The 15,768-nt window shown below is 46.9% G+C and overlaps 1 protein-coding gene across 1 annotated transcript in view; it reads right to left on the reverse strand.

The window, feature by feature from the left end:
- RFC5 (replication factor C subunit 5) overlaps nucleotides 1–15,768 on the reverse strand; it is a 513,723-nt gene that overhangs the window by 268,681 nt on the left and 229,274 nt on the right. Inside the window, exon 8 of the mRNA XM_069619205.1 lies at nucleotides 2,559–2,688. Coding sequence (XP_069475306.1) covers nucleotides 2,559–2,688 — 130 coding nt within the window. The remainder of the gene's footprint in view (nucleotides 1–2,558; nucleotides 2,689–15,768) is intronic.

Below are 15,768 nucleotides of genomic sequence, written 5' to 3' on the forward strand. Positions count from 1 at the left end.
GCAGACTCACGGTGCTCTGTCTGGTTTTGGGCCCCATCAAATGGCAAAGGACTTAGAAGCCTGCTCAGGTTAGCTGGATCCGGAAGAGGCATGCCCCTGTGAATCGCCTGGGGTAGAGGCCCTGGCCTTGAGCCACACTGCCAACCCGACGTGTCGATCCTTCATCGTGCGCTTGGTGAAGCCACGGCAGATCTCACAATCTTCTTTATGCGCCGGGTGTAGACAATACAGGAACTGGGAATGCTTGTCATCAGAAAAAACATTCTGCAAACCGCAGCTGGTGCACAGCTTGAAGAGGTAGGTTCCGTCCTTCTCCTCTGACATGATCCGGCGCGGTGTAGGCCTGAAGACTTCTGGAAGCTTCCAAGAAGAAAACTTGATGATTTCCGCCCTTACAGCGCGATGAAAGATGCCAAAAAATGGGTTGCCGTTAATCGGAAGGATAACCAATGGAGCACACAGACTCGATTGACCGAAAAATAGAATGTTCCTATCGCAAAAGCAAAAAAACACAGAAAAGGCCAAAGAGCAAAACATAAGGACTCCCAACGCTTGAACGTGCTGCAAAAATCTGAAGATGGCTGCCAGAGGAGGGGCAGTCATTGGCTGGGGGCAGTATGACCCAAAGCTCAGTGATTGCTTTATATGAGAAAGACAGTTTATAAACTAAATACACTTTTTTTCTTTTTACAGAGGATTCCCAGCCTGACGACGGGGAATATTCATGAGCATGTGAATCGATTACAGACCCCATCCTGGGGAACTACTAATATTAAGTTACATAGAAGTGGAACTCTGTTCCCACTGGTTTCCCCTCACCCAGACCACTGTTGCTGAACTCCAGTTTGTAATACCCACTTAATAACCTGTGTAGCGCATGTGGGTGCATACTCGCGGCGGATGCTTGCCTGTGCCAATGTCGGGGTAGCCGTGGTAGACTTGCGATCATACTGCAGTGAGCCAGTGTGTCATTCTTTGAATTAACAGCTCTCCAGGATTACCTCATTGGTACAGATCGCTTCACTGAAAAGGAAAAGCTAGAAAGCTGACCAGCAACTACACCTGGCCACGCAAATGCAATATAATTAGCAGTGCAAACCTTACAAATACCTTTCTCCGCTAGCAACCCCATCATATTCTTAGTAACAGCAGCGGAGGGATGCAAAAGTTAAGAGATCATCTTGTGCCAGGAGATGACAGCGCCAACCGTGGCGTGAAATTCACCACAACCATTTATCACAAAAGATTACAATATTAGCAAAAATAAAGAATTGGGTGACATTATGAGGTGATATGTATTACCGAATTACATTTTACTCAGGATAAACGATTTTCTGCAACAAAGTGAAAACCAGAAAACGGTAACAGTATAAACGAAAATTGGCTTTACTTTAAATATTTGGATGATTGGCACATATGAGATGGTCATTGCAGGGGTCTTACAAAGGGCTGATAATGTGCCATAACTATTGGTTGACAATTGACACAAGGCGAGTAAGAAATGGTGTGGTGTGTTTATGTGTAGAATTGAGGTAGCTAGTGACTTTGTATGGCTGGCTAGCAGCTTGCCACCTGAAATTGTTACCCATGCGCTTACCCACTTTTTCGGTTTGTGATGAAGCACTTCCAACCTTTTCTGTATAAGTGACGCATGGTCAGGGTTGCAGTGGTCTTGCCCATGCCGTACCTGTTCTTTGATGCAAGAAAAAGTGAAGCTTACACTGATACTGTTCAAGCTGTACTCATTACAAATGCTGGAGGAAGCCTGCACGACTGATCTACTGTGTTCTATCTGTACTGTGTGCAAAGAAAGCCTAATCTGTTATACCCCCAACCATGTGTGAGGTACTGTTTAAGTACTGCTCACTCAGATCGGTTATATAACCTAAACAGTTGCAGCCTGTATATTTTCTACGTATGTGAGCAAAGATGCACTGATGCTGTCCTTCTCCGATATGCAAGATGAAACTTTAACATCTGTTACTATGATATTTTCCTTTTCTTTTGGGGAGAAACTTACACTGCTGCTGTCCATACACTGCTTATCGGTACTTGACTGCGTATGTGTGCTTGTCTGTCTGTTTGGCTATCCACGTGTCTATGCTTGTGTGTGCTTGCGTGCGTGTGCTTGCATTTGCGTTCGCCTGAGCGAGTAAGAGGCCTTCTTAAAACCTGCCTCCCGTGTTCAGGATTTCGTAGCCCTGTCATATAGAAAGGCTGTTTCTAACCCAACTTGATATGATTAGTTGCATTTCTGCCCGAGTATGGGAGGTATTAATCAATGAATGATTCACATTTAGTTCCATGTGGACAGGGTCAAAGAAGTTTATAATGTTATCTGTTTTGTGGAACAGGACAGAAAGTCAAAGATGCTGCTCTTATAGGTGGTACAGGTGTTCTTCAAGAATGTATATCAAGTTTAAAGACATTGCCCAACCTCCAAGTGAAAACAGAGGCAATGCAAAGCAGAGTAGGTGAAACGCTGCTTCAGTATTCTTCCACCCTCACTAATTGAGTATGGACTCAAACCTTAATCCAGGAAGCAAATGCAAGGATACTTTTGTAGGCTGTGGTAAAATCCACATTCAGCATCCAGTTTAGGATATTGGCGATGTCAGACTTCAGTGGATGACCGGTACAGGTGTAGACATTGTGCTCTGTGACGGAGCCATATGCCATGGCAGTACTCTGAAAAACAGAAAGGTAAACCAGCAGCATTCTTCAAAACTGACAAAGATCAAAGCAGAGCAGATTTCACATAAAAATTTCAGTTGAGTCTGAATTGTTTTATTATAAATGCTGTACATCAAATGCATAATCTCAGGAGTCACCAAACACTAGGAACGTTTTCATTATAAAAAAAAGCCAACAGTACCTTTGCTAAATATCATGACTAAGCATTAAGTGCTGCCCTATACTGGATTACCTGGAGGGGTCATAGAGAAGAAGAGGGTAGATTAAGGAATAGGCTATTGCAGTAGTCTAGTCTGGAGAGAACAGAGCTCTAGAGACATTGAGCTTCTGGGGGAAAGTGAGGAAAGGAAGAATTCCTTTGAGGCGGTAGAGTTGAAAGTGGGACTTCTTGGCAAGGTCCTGGATGTGAGGGAGGAAGGAAAGAGGAGTCGAAGATGGCTCCAAAGTTTCTGGCTTCAGAAGGAGGAGAAGGGGGAGACCTAGAGGATGGCCAGTGTGAGTGGAAGAAAGAGGGAGTATGGGTCACAATAGGAAGGATCTCTGTCTTGCTGGCATGGAGGCATAGATCATTGGAGATGCACCAGGACTGGATGGCGGATAGGCAGTCAGGAATGATGGAAGTAGTAAGGAGAGGGTCAGAGGGAAGTTTGAAGAAGAGTTGCGCGTTATCTGCGTAACACTGGAAGTTAGGGGAGAAGGTGAAAATTAGTTGTGCCAGTGGAGCAAGATAAATGTTAAAGAGTCAGTGAGAGAGGTTAGAGCCATGGTTGACACCGCAGGTGGAGATAGAGGTGGGGGAGGAGAAAGAGCCCAGTATAACCTGGGACACCTCGGAGCCTGCAGCAATTGCATCTGCGTGACTAAGACTTGCCCACTGCCATAAAATCCTGGTGTGAGCCCTGGAGCAACAAAAACCCAGCTGGTGCAAGTGCAGCTGTTTGCTGTTGTAGCTGTGTACTCCTCGCTGCTCACACCTGGGAGCTTGCAGCAATTGCCTCGGTGTGACTCAGACCCACCCACCACCATAAAATCCTGGTGTGTGCCCTGCAGCGGCGAAAGCCCGGCCGGCGCAAGTGCAGCTGTTTGCTGGCGTGGCTGTTATCAGCAAGTTGTTGAAGCAGCCAACAACAGCAGAGGGGGGCACAATTACTTGGTCGCTGCTACCTGCTGGATCATTGGAATGCAGCAACAACCCACAAACCACAAGATCTTGCAAGCCGTTTTAAGTTATCTAGCTTTGCTCGAGAGGTCGGACAGAAGGATCTGCCGGGCAACCAATGTGTCCAAGCAAAAGAACCTACGGTAGGACAGTTACCGCGGACAAACTAATCGAGTAATCAAACGTGAAAGATTTAAGTAACTGCCGACCTGTTATCAGTGTCAACACGTAGAGACAAATTGATTGCGATCGCAACGTGGTTACTAAGGTCAATGCTCTGGGATATTTTTTACTCTCGTATACTAGTAGGGAGATCAGTTGCAGGACTGAGGAGGGGGAGATGGACTAAGGCGGCCCCTTAAGCCATTGGGCGTGCCTCGCTCTGCTCCTATTTTAGCTGGGCTAAAGTCATTTCTGTGATTCATTTTAAGTAATTATAATTTATAACAGCTTTCTATCAGTTTTCGATTGGTGCACTTACAAACTTTGTAAGAAGCTTTTATGAACTACTTTGATTGCTTTGTAAGTCAGGGATCAAAGCACTGGATACAGCAAAGTGAAGTTTCGGGCTTGTGGGTGCTAAAAAGACAGCCGGGTGCACTGGCTGTTTCGTCCAGGTCTGGGTCCAACCTATGGAGTCGCTCCTCTTCCTTACCAGGATGAGGAGGAGGGTAGACAGATGGAAGAACCACCTTTTGACTCAAATGATATTCAGAAACTACCTTAGTTAGAAAAGAGGGACGTACCCGCAGTACAACCCTGTCCTTGTGAAACACAGTAAAGGGTGGCTTAGATGAAAGTGCCTGCAATTCACTCACTCTGCAAGCGGAAGTAACCGCAACCAAGAACACAGTCTTGAAGGACAGTAATCTCAAAGGCCAAGAGTGCAAAGGTTAAAACGGAGCACCCATGAGAAATTTCAAAACCAAATTCAAATTCCAAACCGGCACCTGGAAATGGGACGGCGGGAATACATTAGTCAGTCCTTTAAGAAACTGAGTAGAGCGTAGAGCTCATTTGAAATTATTGATTTTGAAAATATTGGTTTTGAAAATATTTGCTTAAAAAATTTGTTGGAGTTTTTGGTAGCTTTTTGAATTTGTTTGAATTCCTTTTAATGGTTTAAAATATGTCTAAAGAAATGGCTTTGAGTGAATATAACTCAAAAGAAATAATTATATTCTTTTGTAAAATATGTAATAATACTATTAGTAAAATAATAGAAAAATAAGTTTAAAACTCTTGACTGCAAACTTTGATTGAACTATACATGAAGTATTTGTCGATTCTGACTGGTTCTAAATAATTCTGAAAATACTGAGAGAACAAATGGTGGAAATTATCAAAAAAACTGAGATTTGTTTGGAAAGTTTTCTTTCCACTATTGAACGGTGTGCAGGGGACGGGAGTTCCTATTACCAATAGGAACTTCATTGTGTCCACAGAAGACTGGCCTGCACATCCGGAGCAAACCAACTTCCGCAACCACGCAAATCTGCGTATAACGGTGCTCGCAGCCATGGATCGGCTAACACTGTCGAAGGGATTTGCACATGGCATCCTTGCCCATCCTGCACGAGAGTAAGGAACCCATCCCTTTCTTCCCCCTCGGGAATATGCTTAGCCGCCAAGAAACACAATTCCATAGTGTGTGAAAACCTTGCCAAGGCACACGTGGAGTTGGCTGATTTCAAGGCCAAGCTCCCAGCAGAAAATACCTTCCGGGACCAACCGTCGAAGCGCTTGTCGTCCCTATCCGGAGGGATGGTAGGTTACGCCGCCTGCCTCGAGGTGGCTGTAGCCGCCTGAACCACCAAATTCTCTGGAGTGGGGCGAGTAGATAAATAGCTGGGGTTGCCAACGGAAGGGTGGTATTTCTTGGTCAAAAACTTTAACAGCCTGAAAAGATTCTGGGGACTGCCAAGCAGCTGCCACCCTTTTCTGCAAGTTAAGATGAAATGGCAAAACAGGGTCAGAGGATGGACCTTGATATAAAATATCGGTTAGATCATCCTGCACAAAGTCTTCAGGAGGACTGGACAAGTCCAGATACTCCGAGACTCTTGCCATGAGCCTCCTGTACGAAGACTCTGCATGTTCCACTTCCGGAGAAGTGTCCAATCCACTGGCATCATGGAGGGTCTGCCTCAACTCCTCCAACTAACTGTCACCAGAAAAAAGTGGAGCTTTATCAAGCAGGGTCCTCAAACTCAGACCTTTCCTCCTTTTCATAAATGTCATACCGAGGGGGCTGAAACCCAGGCCTGGAGACAGAAGAGGGCCTGGAGGCCAAACCTGTCCACACAGACTTCCCAGTAGCCTTTCCTGGAGGATCCACGATATCTGGGTACTCCGAAGGCTTCGACGTCGACACAGGTGCCGCCGCCGCCGTGGGCTGCTATGATGGTAAAGCCTCGACGTCCGAGTCGAACGGACACAGCGCCGACCCAGTGGATGCTGGCATCGAGCCCCCAGTAGGTAGCTGCGGTCTCGCTGGGGATGAGGACCGGGATCTAGAGACAAGTCTCTTGCGACTTTTCGAATCCTTGTCCGTATGGGACCTCGAAGGCTCCCGATGTGAGTCGCATCACAAACCCGAACCCGAAGGCGTGCGAGCCACGGTACGAGACTGATCCTGGCCGGCTTCGTTAGAAGGCGTGACCTGACCTGTGCCCTGTGATTGAAAAATCGCTATCAGATTCTTGAAACGCCGCCCATTCCTCCGGAGTCCAGGACTTCGTCGGGCACTTAACCTTCCTTGAGGCACCCTCCTCTGTGGAGGACGCGGAAGGCGACCGGTGACGGCGCTTCCTAGAGTGCTGCGACAAGGAAGACGAGTGGTGGGAACCACTCCGGGACCGAGATCCCCGGGACTCCTTCCGACGCAGAGAGTCGCCCCTCGAGTTGTCGGTGGAAACCCCCTTTGACTTGGAAGTATGGGACTTAACAGGCTTAGAGCCCCTACCTACCTGGACCTTCCCTACCTACTGGAGCTTCCCCTTCCGCTCCCGCAAGGCCTTGGCAGTCAGTGACTGGCATTTTGAGCAGTCGTCGGTGTTGTGCGACTCGCCCAGGCACCACAAACAAATGCGGTGCGGGTCGGTGAGTGACATTTTCAACTTGCAGTCTTGAAGCCACACCGCGGAGTCATAGGGGTCGAAGAGAAAGACATCTTAACGATGAACACACGAGGCACGCAGAGGCTCACGAAGTTAACACGTTCACAAAAAAAACAGAACTGAGGCTACAGGCGCCGTGCGTCCCATTTATAACATCCGGGACGTCGCCCTCCACGGAGGCCTTCGAGAGACATCGACCCGACGCAGGACACCCGATGCCAAAAAGTTTCGAAAGCGTACAGCAGTGGACATTACATGTCAAAGATGTGGAATACGTTGGAGGACACAATCCATTCAAACTCGTTTTTCTAGGGGCTTTCGCAAATTGTACACATTGAATAATTAACCTTAATTGAACTCTTGCCCAGTGTTGATCATTACTGCTTTTTTTTGTCGAGTAGCAATTGACCTTTGCGCTAGCATGCTCCTGAGCAATTGAAGCAATTCAACCAATTTTAAGCATTTTTGTACGCATCATAAAATTGCTTTTTAAAATGTCTAAGAGGAAAGCTACATCAGAAATCTCTCCAGGAAGGGCAGGGGGGGAGTTGGGGGGGGGGATGAATCAAACGCACTTTTAAAATGTTTAAATCAATACAAGGTGTGAATGTTTTAATTACTGAAATAAAGGACTTGCTACAGGACATTGAGGTAGGTCCTGTATCTAGGAAGGTAAATCAAACTGCATAATTGGTGAGCAGGATAAGGCTATTATTGAGATCAGCCCTGATTGCGCTACCTTTACTAGGAATCTAGCATTAGTAGGATTGGGAGTGGGGAAGGTGCCACCTCTACAGAGAGAAACCCTTGACGAGTTTATGGAAGAAAAGAAAGCTGGGCAACAGGAGGGTAAATCATGCTGGTTAATGGTAGGGAACCCGAAGATCAACAGGAGGGTGGGTCCCTGTGTAATAGAACCAGCTCCAACATTAGGGATGTAACGGTATAATGGTATACCGTTAAAGATACCGTGAACCACTTAATTGAACAATAATAACTGTCACATTGTTTATACCGGTATACCGTTTATATCGTTAAGTGTGCTTTTCAATCTGATTTGGAAAGGCTGCAGTAAGCAAGTGCTGCACAGTCTTGGTCTTGCACCGTTGGATGTGCCATCTGCCAAGTAGTTTCAGTTGGAGCAGTTCTTAATGCCATTCAATAAACTACACGTGCCTGACACAAAATAATTATGTTAGCAATAGGAAGAATAGATACAGTGTTAAGAAGGAAAAGGGTTTACTTTGGGTTGGCGGCTTTGGGGTTTGTATATTTATAATGGATAAGGTTCTCTAAACATATGACAATGGGAGATTTCCCTGGTTCTATCATTGAATTTACATATAATAAGTAACACTGCGAAATTCACTAATCTCTGTGGGTATTCCCTGCTGCCATACCAAAGGGTAACATGTCTGTGATTACTTAACACCTTTTGGCCCGAGCCTAAATGACCACTTAAGAAAAGCAATTCAGTTTGCTTTGCCAGTCGCCACAGGGCTGCCCCCCCCCCCCTCCTCCTCTCCACACGTGTGTTTGTGTTTGGTGGAAGCAAGGGGTGGCATTTCAGTGGAAAGTATGTTGAAAAACCCAATTCTGTCCCTGGGTGTCTGGTTTTGTTTGTGATGATAAATCTGACAATGTATGACCTTTTAGAAAATATTTGTTAAGGTTAGTCAACTCCACCTGCTATACCGTGATAACCATGATATACCGTCATTTGTCAAGAAGGTTATCGTACCGTCATAAAACTAATACCGTGACACCCCTATCCAACATGCACTCAGTATGAGGTTTTGGAGGACACGCATGTAGAAGAACTAGCATCCCCATTGAATAAACATCCTCAGAGGACGGAAGATTGGAGAGTCGCATGGGGGAGGAGGGTGATGAGGGGGAGGTGGAAGTCAGTCTATCAATACCCACAGCAAATAGGTTTTCTCCCCTGGTTGGCCAGTATGTTCCAACAATAGGTCACCTAGGAAGGAAAGCACGGACCATCGAGGGGAAGGGGTGGCAGGGACCCTAATAAGGGGGTGGATGCATGCCCACCAGCTAAAAAAAATAAACAGGCCCCGCACATTGAATGTACAAGATCAGACAACAGCAGGCGGCCTAAAGACTAGGGTCAGAAAACCCAAACCCCCTCCCAGGAATACCCTTGGTAATTTGGAACTGATAATGAGGGAGGAACGCACAGGGAAGTCAACTATTAAGATAGGGAAAAAAGGGAATAAAGGGGCAAGGAGCAAGAAGATGGAGAAGGGGAATTTAGAATTAATTCCTCGTCAGAATGAAGGGGCTATCAAAGTACTTATACAAAGAGTGGCATCCATGAAAGAAACGATGGAAGGAATATTAATGTATTTAGGCAGACTGACAAGCACCATCACAGAGGTGTATTTACGGAACCTGCATGTACAACAACCGACAGGGTGATAACACTGTGGAGCCTGCAAATCACATCCCCATCAATATAAATCAAGATCGCCCCAAGGAAACCCCAATGCTAACCCAGTAGGGATCACAGAGTACTGTTCAGGGACCTGGGGGTCCCAGCAGGGCAAAACAACTCTTAGAGGTTATACAAAACCATGCTGCTAAAGGGGATTTGTGGGCTAGGGATAATATGTGTGGTTTAAAACCACCTTTAGTGTTCAGGCTAAATAATGACCAGCTAAACTCCAGGGCCCAATACTTATCCATGCCTATAGGAAGGGACATAGACAAGTACCGCTGGGTGTGGACGGTAAAGGGACAGCCAACCCCAAGCAAAAGAAGCATTTGAGGCCCTGGTCAATGTCCCGAGACTACTGGAGGGAAGTTACGAAAAAGGAACAAGTTACTTATGCTTCTTTATATGCTTATAGCGCACCGAAAGCCTGCAGGCATCAGGGTGTGCGAACACAAAACACCCTAAAGACGAAACACATAATTACTGCAGGTGCTAACAGAAGATTCGCTAGGCATGTGTAAACTCATTTAAACAGGTGAGTTTTCAGGAGTTTCCTAAAGGTCGGGTAATAATTTTCCAGCCGGAGCATAGTGGGCAGCTTATTCCAGTGTTGCACTGCCAACACTGAGAAGGCTTTAACCAGGCCAGTTGCTCGACTAAAACGCGGCACATTTAGCCAGCCCTGATCTTAAAGACGTCGATGGGATGTATCTAGAAAAATGTTTCTTAAAGTAACTGGGGCCGTGCTGTGTAAACACCTATGGACTATAGTCATAGTTTTGAATATAATTCTGTCCTCTATTCCCAACCAGTGCAATGATTTCCTTCCTTCTGTTATAGGCACTCTGTTCTTGATCCCTTTAATGATACGAACAGCGTTATTCTCGATAACTTGGCATCTCTCAAACTCTTTCTTTGTTGCCCCTAGCAGCAACTCATTTCCATAGTCCAATCGCGATAGGATGATAGCCCTGGCAATGGTAGCTGTAATTTCCTCATTTAAGAACAGTCGGATGGCTCTCAGTAGGCGCAGATAATAAGCATTGTTCTTACGAAGAAATTTGACCTGTACCTCAGACCCCACTGATGGTTCCACCATCATCCCAAGCGTTTTAACCTGAGTCATTACTGGGATGCTTGCATCCATAATGACCAAGGCTTTATATTCTGCGCCTAACTTTGCTCTGGTCTGGCGTGTACCAAAAACCATCAGCTCAGTTTTGGTGTTGTTCAAGCACATCCAATTGTACTTCATCCAATTATCTATGATGTTATAAACTTGTTATTTTGGCACTGTCCATGAGATGATCACCCACTAATTCAAATACTAGCTGGGTGTGGTCAGCGTAGTTCGTGAATAACACTCAGACGCTTTCCAAAAGGTTGCAGAAGCATCTCATATATAAATTAAATAGCAGTGGTGATAAACTCGCTCCCTGTGGGACTCCAAAGTTGATATGAGCGGCCTCAGAAAATGTATCCCCCCCCAGTGCACTCTTGCTTTCCGGTCCGCTAGGAATGAGGTCAACCATGCCATGGCCGCCGGAGAACATCCCGCTATTTTATCCAGTGCCTTTTGCAGTAATTGGTGATCCACCGAGTCGAACGCGGCTCTGAGATCTAGAAGCATCAAGATCCCCCCCTTGCCGCTGTCCAAGCATGTGAGTTTGCAGATCTAGCATAGAAGTTTCGGTGCTGTGAGCCGCTCGGAAACCTGATTGTTGCTCATGAAGAATTCCCTGGGCTTCTGCTTTTGAAATTGGTTGGTTGCTAGCTTGTCCAATATTTTTAAGATGCAATTAGAGTTTGTAATGGGGCGTAGGTTACGTGGATCTTTGGGATCCAGGCCATCCTTTTTAATGGCACGATGGTCCCTTTTTTGATACATCTGGGTACTATGCCCTCTTGGAATGATGCATTTACTATTCTGGTAAGTACTGGAGAGAACAGTTCCTTCTCATCTAAGATAACTTTGTCCGGAAAGAGATTTTCAGCACACAACGTAGGTTTCCTCTTTATAAATACTGAGGACAGCTCTTCCTCTGAAACAGGGAGGAATCTAAAACTGGCCCCTTCACACTGTTTAGAGTCGATGACATGTGATATTGCAGCACTTAGATCCTCTCTGGATGTAATGATATTGTCTCTGGCCTTCTGTATCTTTGCAGAGAATGCCCTTTGTACGACCTCACAGTCCTCCTCAGTTGGAACGAAAGGAGGGGTGAGGACTTTAGGTTTTTCTATGTTTTTGAGGATCTCAAAGACTTTACTTGTGGCGTTGGGAGCTGCTGCTAGCTCTTTATCATAGTTATTCGTCTTAGTTTCTCTGATACCTTTTGTATATTTAGAATTTATGCATTTCCATCGATCTTTATTGGCTGGTGTAGGATCTTGTAACCATTTCCTTTCCAAGCATCGTTTTTCAAGCTTCAATTTATTATGCTCTCCATGAAAACATTTGTGGTGGTTGTCGATCTTCCTGACTAGTTTGAATTTCAGGGGTGCAAACTGTTCCACTAATTCACAAATATGTGTGGTATATTGCTGCAACATATTTTCACACAAATCTTTATCCTGGATGTTGTCTGGGATCCTTTTTAAGCAGGGTTTCAGTTGATCGGGACCTATGTTTTTAAAATTCCGGCTGCGCACCTTTACATGGGAATTACTTGTTTGTTTTAATGGATTGTTTAAAAGGACGTCGAGAGTATTCGAGAAATGGCCTGACCAGATACAAGGGTCCGTGATTACATTTTGAGTATTCAGATTTTGAGTTATAACCCAGTCTAACTGGTTACCTTTCAGTGTTGTAGGTACATAGTTTATCACTGTAAAGTCTAGATTTTTAATTGCTTTTTCCAGTAGGGTCGCTTCCTTATCTAGTTTGTTCCCTCTCCATCTATTAAAATCACCCACCAATAATGTGGCCGTATTTGTGGATTTTAGGTTGTTTAACTGGAGAGTTAGCTCATTACAGAAATCGGACACAAGTGATGGCGGTCTATATAAGATTATATTAGTGCAGTCATTAGGAGTGTGTGTGAATTTGAGGTGTAGTGTTTCACATCCACTACATGTTAAATTGGATTTAAATAGCTAAATTGAATCTCTTGCTATAACTGCCACTCCTCCACCTGCCCCGCTATCTCTGTTTCTATTATAGAATATGTATCTCTCAGGCACTGCTATGTCACATACTGGGCCTCCCGGATCCTTTAGCCACGTTTCAGTAATGCACATAAGATCCAGTTTGTTCTCCTGGATCAAATCGTGAATACTAAGGGCATGCTTAATCAGAGAACGAGTGTTCAGCAGGCAAACTTTCAGAATTGTCAGCGTTATAGTAGAGATACTACACCCATCTCCTACTGGATCTAATGCCAGTTGGGGTACTGAAGTATGGGGCAATAAATCAGAGGATATTATAAAGACACTTTATTTAGTTTTTACTATTTGCATACAATATTAGTATATAAGGGGATATGAACGGAGCGGCATTAGGTGAGTCCTTCAGCTACTCCAACCGCCAGCTCTACTGTCCTCTCCATTCCTCTTCTTGATTCCTTGCTACATCATCACCAGACGTAGTATGCAATACTACAGGTACTAAGGTGTTCCCTCCACTTTCCCCTTTATTTAAGCTCTCGTTTGCGTTACTACTGTTATACTGCTATCATCGATACCCAGGTTCATGTCCAGGCCCTAGGCTCCTCTGGGGTGTTAGCAAAGTTAGTCATTGCATCGTGCTCCTTTACCTGAGACATAAGGAACAAGTTACTTACCTGTAACTGTTGTTCTCCAGCATGGGTCACATGCTCATGAATATTCCCTGTCGTCAAGCTGGGAATCCTCGGTAAAGAAAAAATCAGTATCAGTTTCGTTTCTGATCTGTCTTTCGTAGTAGTAACCAATCACTGATCTCCGCGTCATACTGACCACAGCCAATGACTGCCATCTCCCTAAGCCCCGCCTCTGGCAGCCATCTTCAGATTTGGTAGCACGTGAAGTGGCAGTATGACCAAGTGAAGAGCCGCAGAGGGGTAGGCGGGAGGGTTCGCATGTGAATCCATGCCAGACCCATGCTGGAGAACAACAGTTACAGGTAAGTAACTTGTTCCTTCTCCAGCATGGGGTCTGGCATGGATTCACATGCTCATGAATAAAGAATACATAGCAGTACACACATACACAACCACGGGAGGTGGCAAAGGCTCAACATTAAGCATTTCATCAAACTCAACATTAAGCAATTCTTACCTCCTCACCAGGCTCACCTTAGGCGAACAGATTGCACAGCACTGCTTGGCCGACCCTGGACTCCTCCCTGGAATCCCGATCGACGCAGTAGAATTTCGTGAAGGTGTGCGTCGACCTCCACGTAGCAGCCCTGCGGATGTCCAGCAAGGGCACACCAGATAGGAACGCCGTGGTAGCTGCGATCGCTCTGGTGAAATGGGCTCTCGGACGGCCAGGCAGTGGTCGGTTTGCCAACCGATGACAGTACATGATACAGCCGGAGAGCCATCTGGAAATGGAGGCCTTTGAGAGAGCCTTCCCCTGATTGACAGGTCCAAAGTTCACAAAAAGTTGTGACGTATTCCGAAAACACTTTGTGCGGTCCACGTAAAACTTCAGCGCTCTAGCTACATCCAGCGAGTGCAAAGTCCTTTCGGCCGGCGACGAAGGCGACGGGAAGAAAACAGGCAACACCAAGGGTTCGTTGAGATGGAAGTCCGACGGTACCTTGGGCATGAAGGAGGGGTGCGTCTTGAGCACTACCCTTGTGTCATGAAAAGTCAAGTACGGGGGCTTGCAGGAAAGGGCCTGGATCTCTCCCACTCTTCGTGCGGAGGTGATAGCCACAAGAAACGCTGTTTTCCACGTCAAGAACTTCAACGGAGCCGAGTGCAGAGGCTCGAACGGAGGTCCCATGAGCTTGGTCAGCACCACGTTGAGCTCCCACGCCGGGGCCGGAGCCTTCACCGGCGGGAACGATCTGAACAGTCCCTTCATGAATTCTTTCACCAGACGATGAGACCACAAACACGTCCGCCCCGTGGTTCTGGTGTATCGGGAGATCGCAGCAAGATGAATCTTGATGGACGCGTGCGCCAGTCCAGCCTTGGCCAGCGTCAGAAGGTACGGCAGTACCTGGGGAGCCGTAATCCGTAGAGGGTTAATCTTCTGTGCGTGGCACCAGACAGAGAACCTCTTCCATTTGTGTCCATAGCATTTAAGAGTTGAGGACGCCCTGACCTTTGCAAGAACCTCTCTGCATTCGGCGGTATGTCGTATCCTCCAAACTCTAACGCTGCAGGAGCCAGGCCTGCAAGTTCAGCGACTTCGGGTCGTGATGGAGGATGGCGCCTCCTTCCCTGGAGAGAAGATCCGCGTCCACTGGCAGCTTGATTGACGGGGACGCTGACAAGTCCAGAAGGTCCGGGAACCATATCTGCCTCGGCCACGCAGGTGCGACGAGGCTCATCCTGCACCGTGACCTCTTGAGCTGGTTGATGAGCCGGATCAGCAATGGCAATGGAGGGAACGCGTATAGAAACAGGCCCTCCCAGGGGAACGAGAAAGCATCGCCCATGCTCCTCGGCTGGGGAAACCTGCTGGCGAACTTCTGGCACTTGGAGTTCGTCGCCGTCGCGAACAGATCGATCTGGGGTGTGCCCCACCGTCGGAAGAGGCGGTCCACTAGATCCTGTCGTAGTTCCCACTCGTGGCACGAGCGCAGCTCTCTGCTGAGCGAGTCGGCAATGGTGTTTTTTATCCCTGCCAGATGAAACGGCACCAGAAACATCCCTTGGGTGACGGCCCAATGCCACAGATCCTGCGCCTCTTTGGACAGGGCTGGGGACCTGATACCGCCCTGCTTCCTGATGTAGAACATGGTGATGGTGTTGTCGGTGAAGATCCTCACCACCTTGCCCTTGAGGGACGGAAGAAAGGACCTGAGGGCCCAAAACACTGCACGGAGCTCCAGGACGTTGATATGGAGGGACTTCTTCGTCGGAAGCCAAAGGCCTCTCGCGTGCAGACTTTCGGTGTGCGCTCCCCACCCTTCCAGGGAGGCATCCGTGGTCACTGTCTCCTGGTGGCCGGGGGACTGGAAGTCCATGCCTGCCGTCAGATGCGCGCGGGTGCCCCACCACCGAATCGCTCGTCGGAAACTCTCATCGAGTGTGATCCTCTCCTCGAAGCTGCCCGTCGTCTGGATCCAGCGCACATCCAGGAACTCCTGCAACGGGCGCATCCGGAGCCTGCAAAGGCGGATGAGATAAATGCAAGAAGACATCATTCCGAGGAGGGACTTGATGGACCTCACCCTGGCCGCG

The sequence above is a fragment of the Ambystoma mexicanum genome, chromosome 10, assembly GCF_040938575.1.
Source record: "Ambystoma mexicanum isolate Mex_15411 chromosome 10, UKY_AmexF1_1, whole genome shotgun sequence".
Lineage (NCBI taxonomy): Eukaryota > Metazoa > Chordata > Amphibia > Caudata > Ambystomatidae > Ambystoma > Ambystoma mexicanum.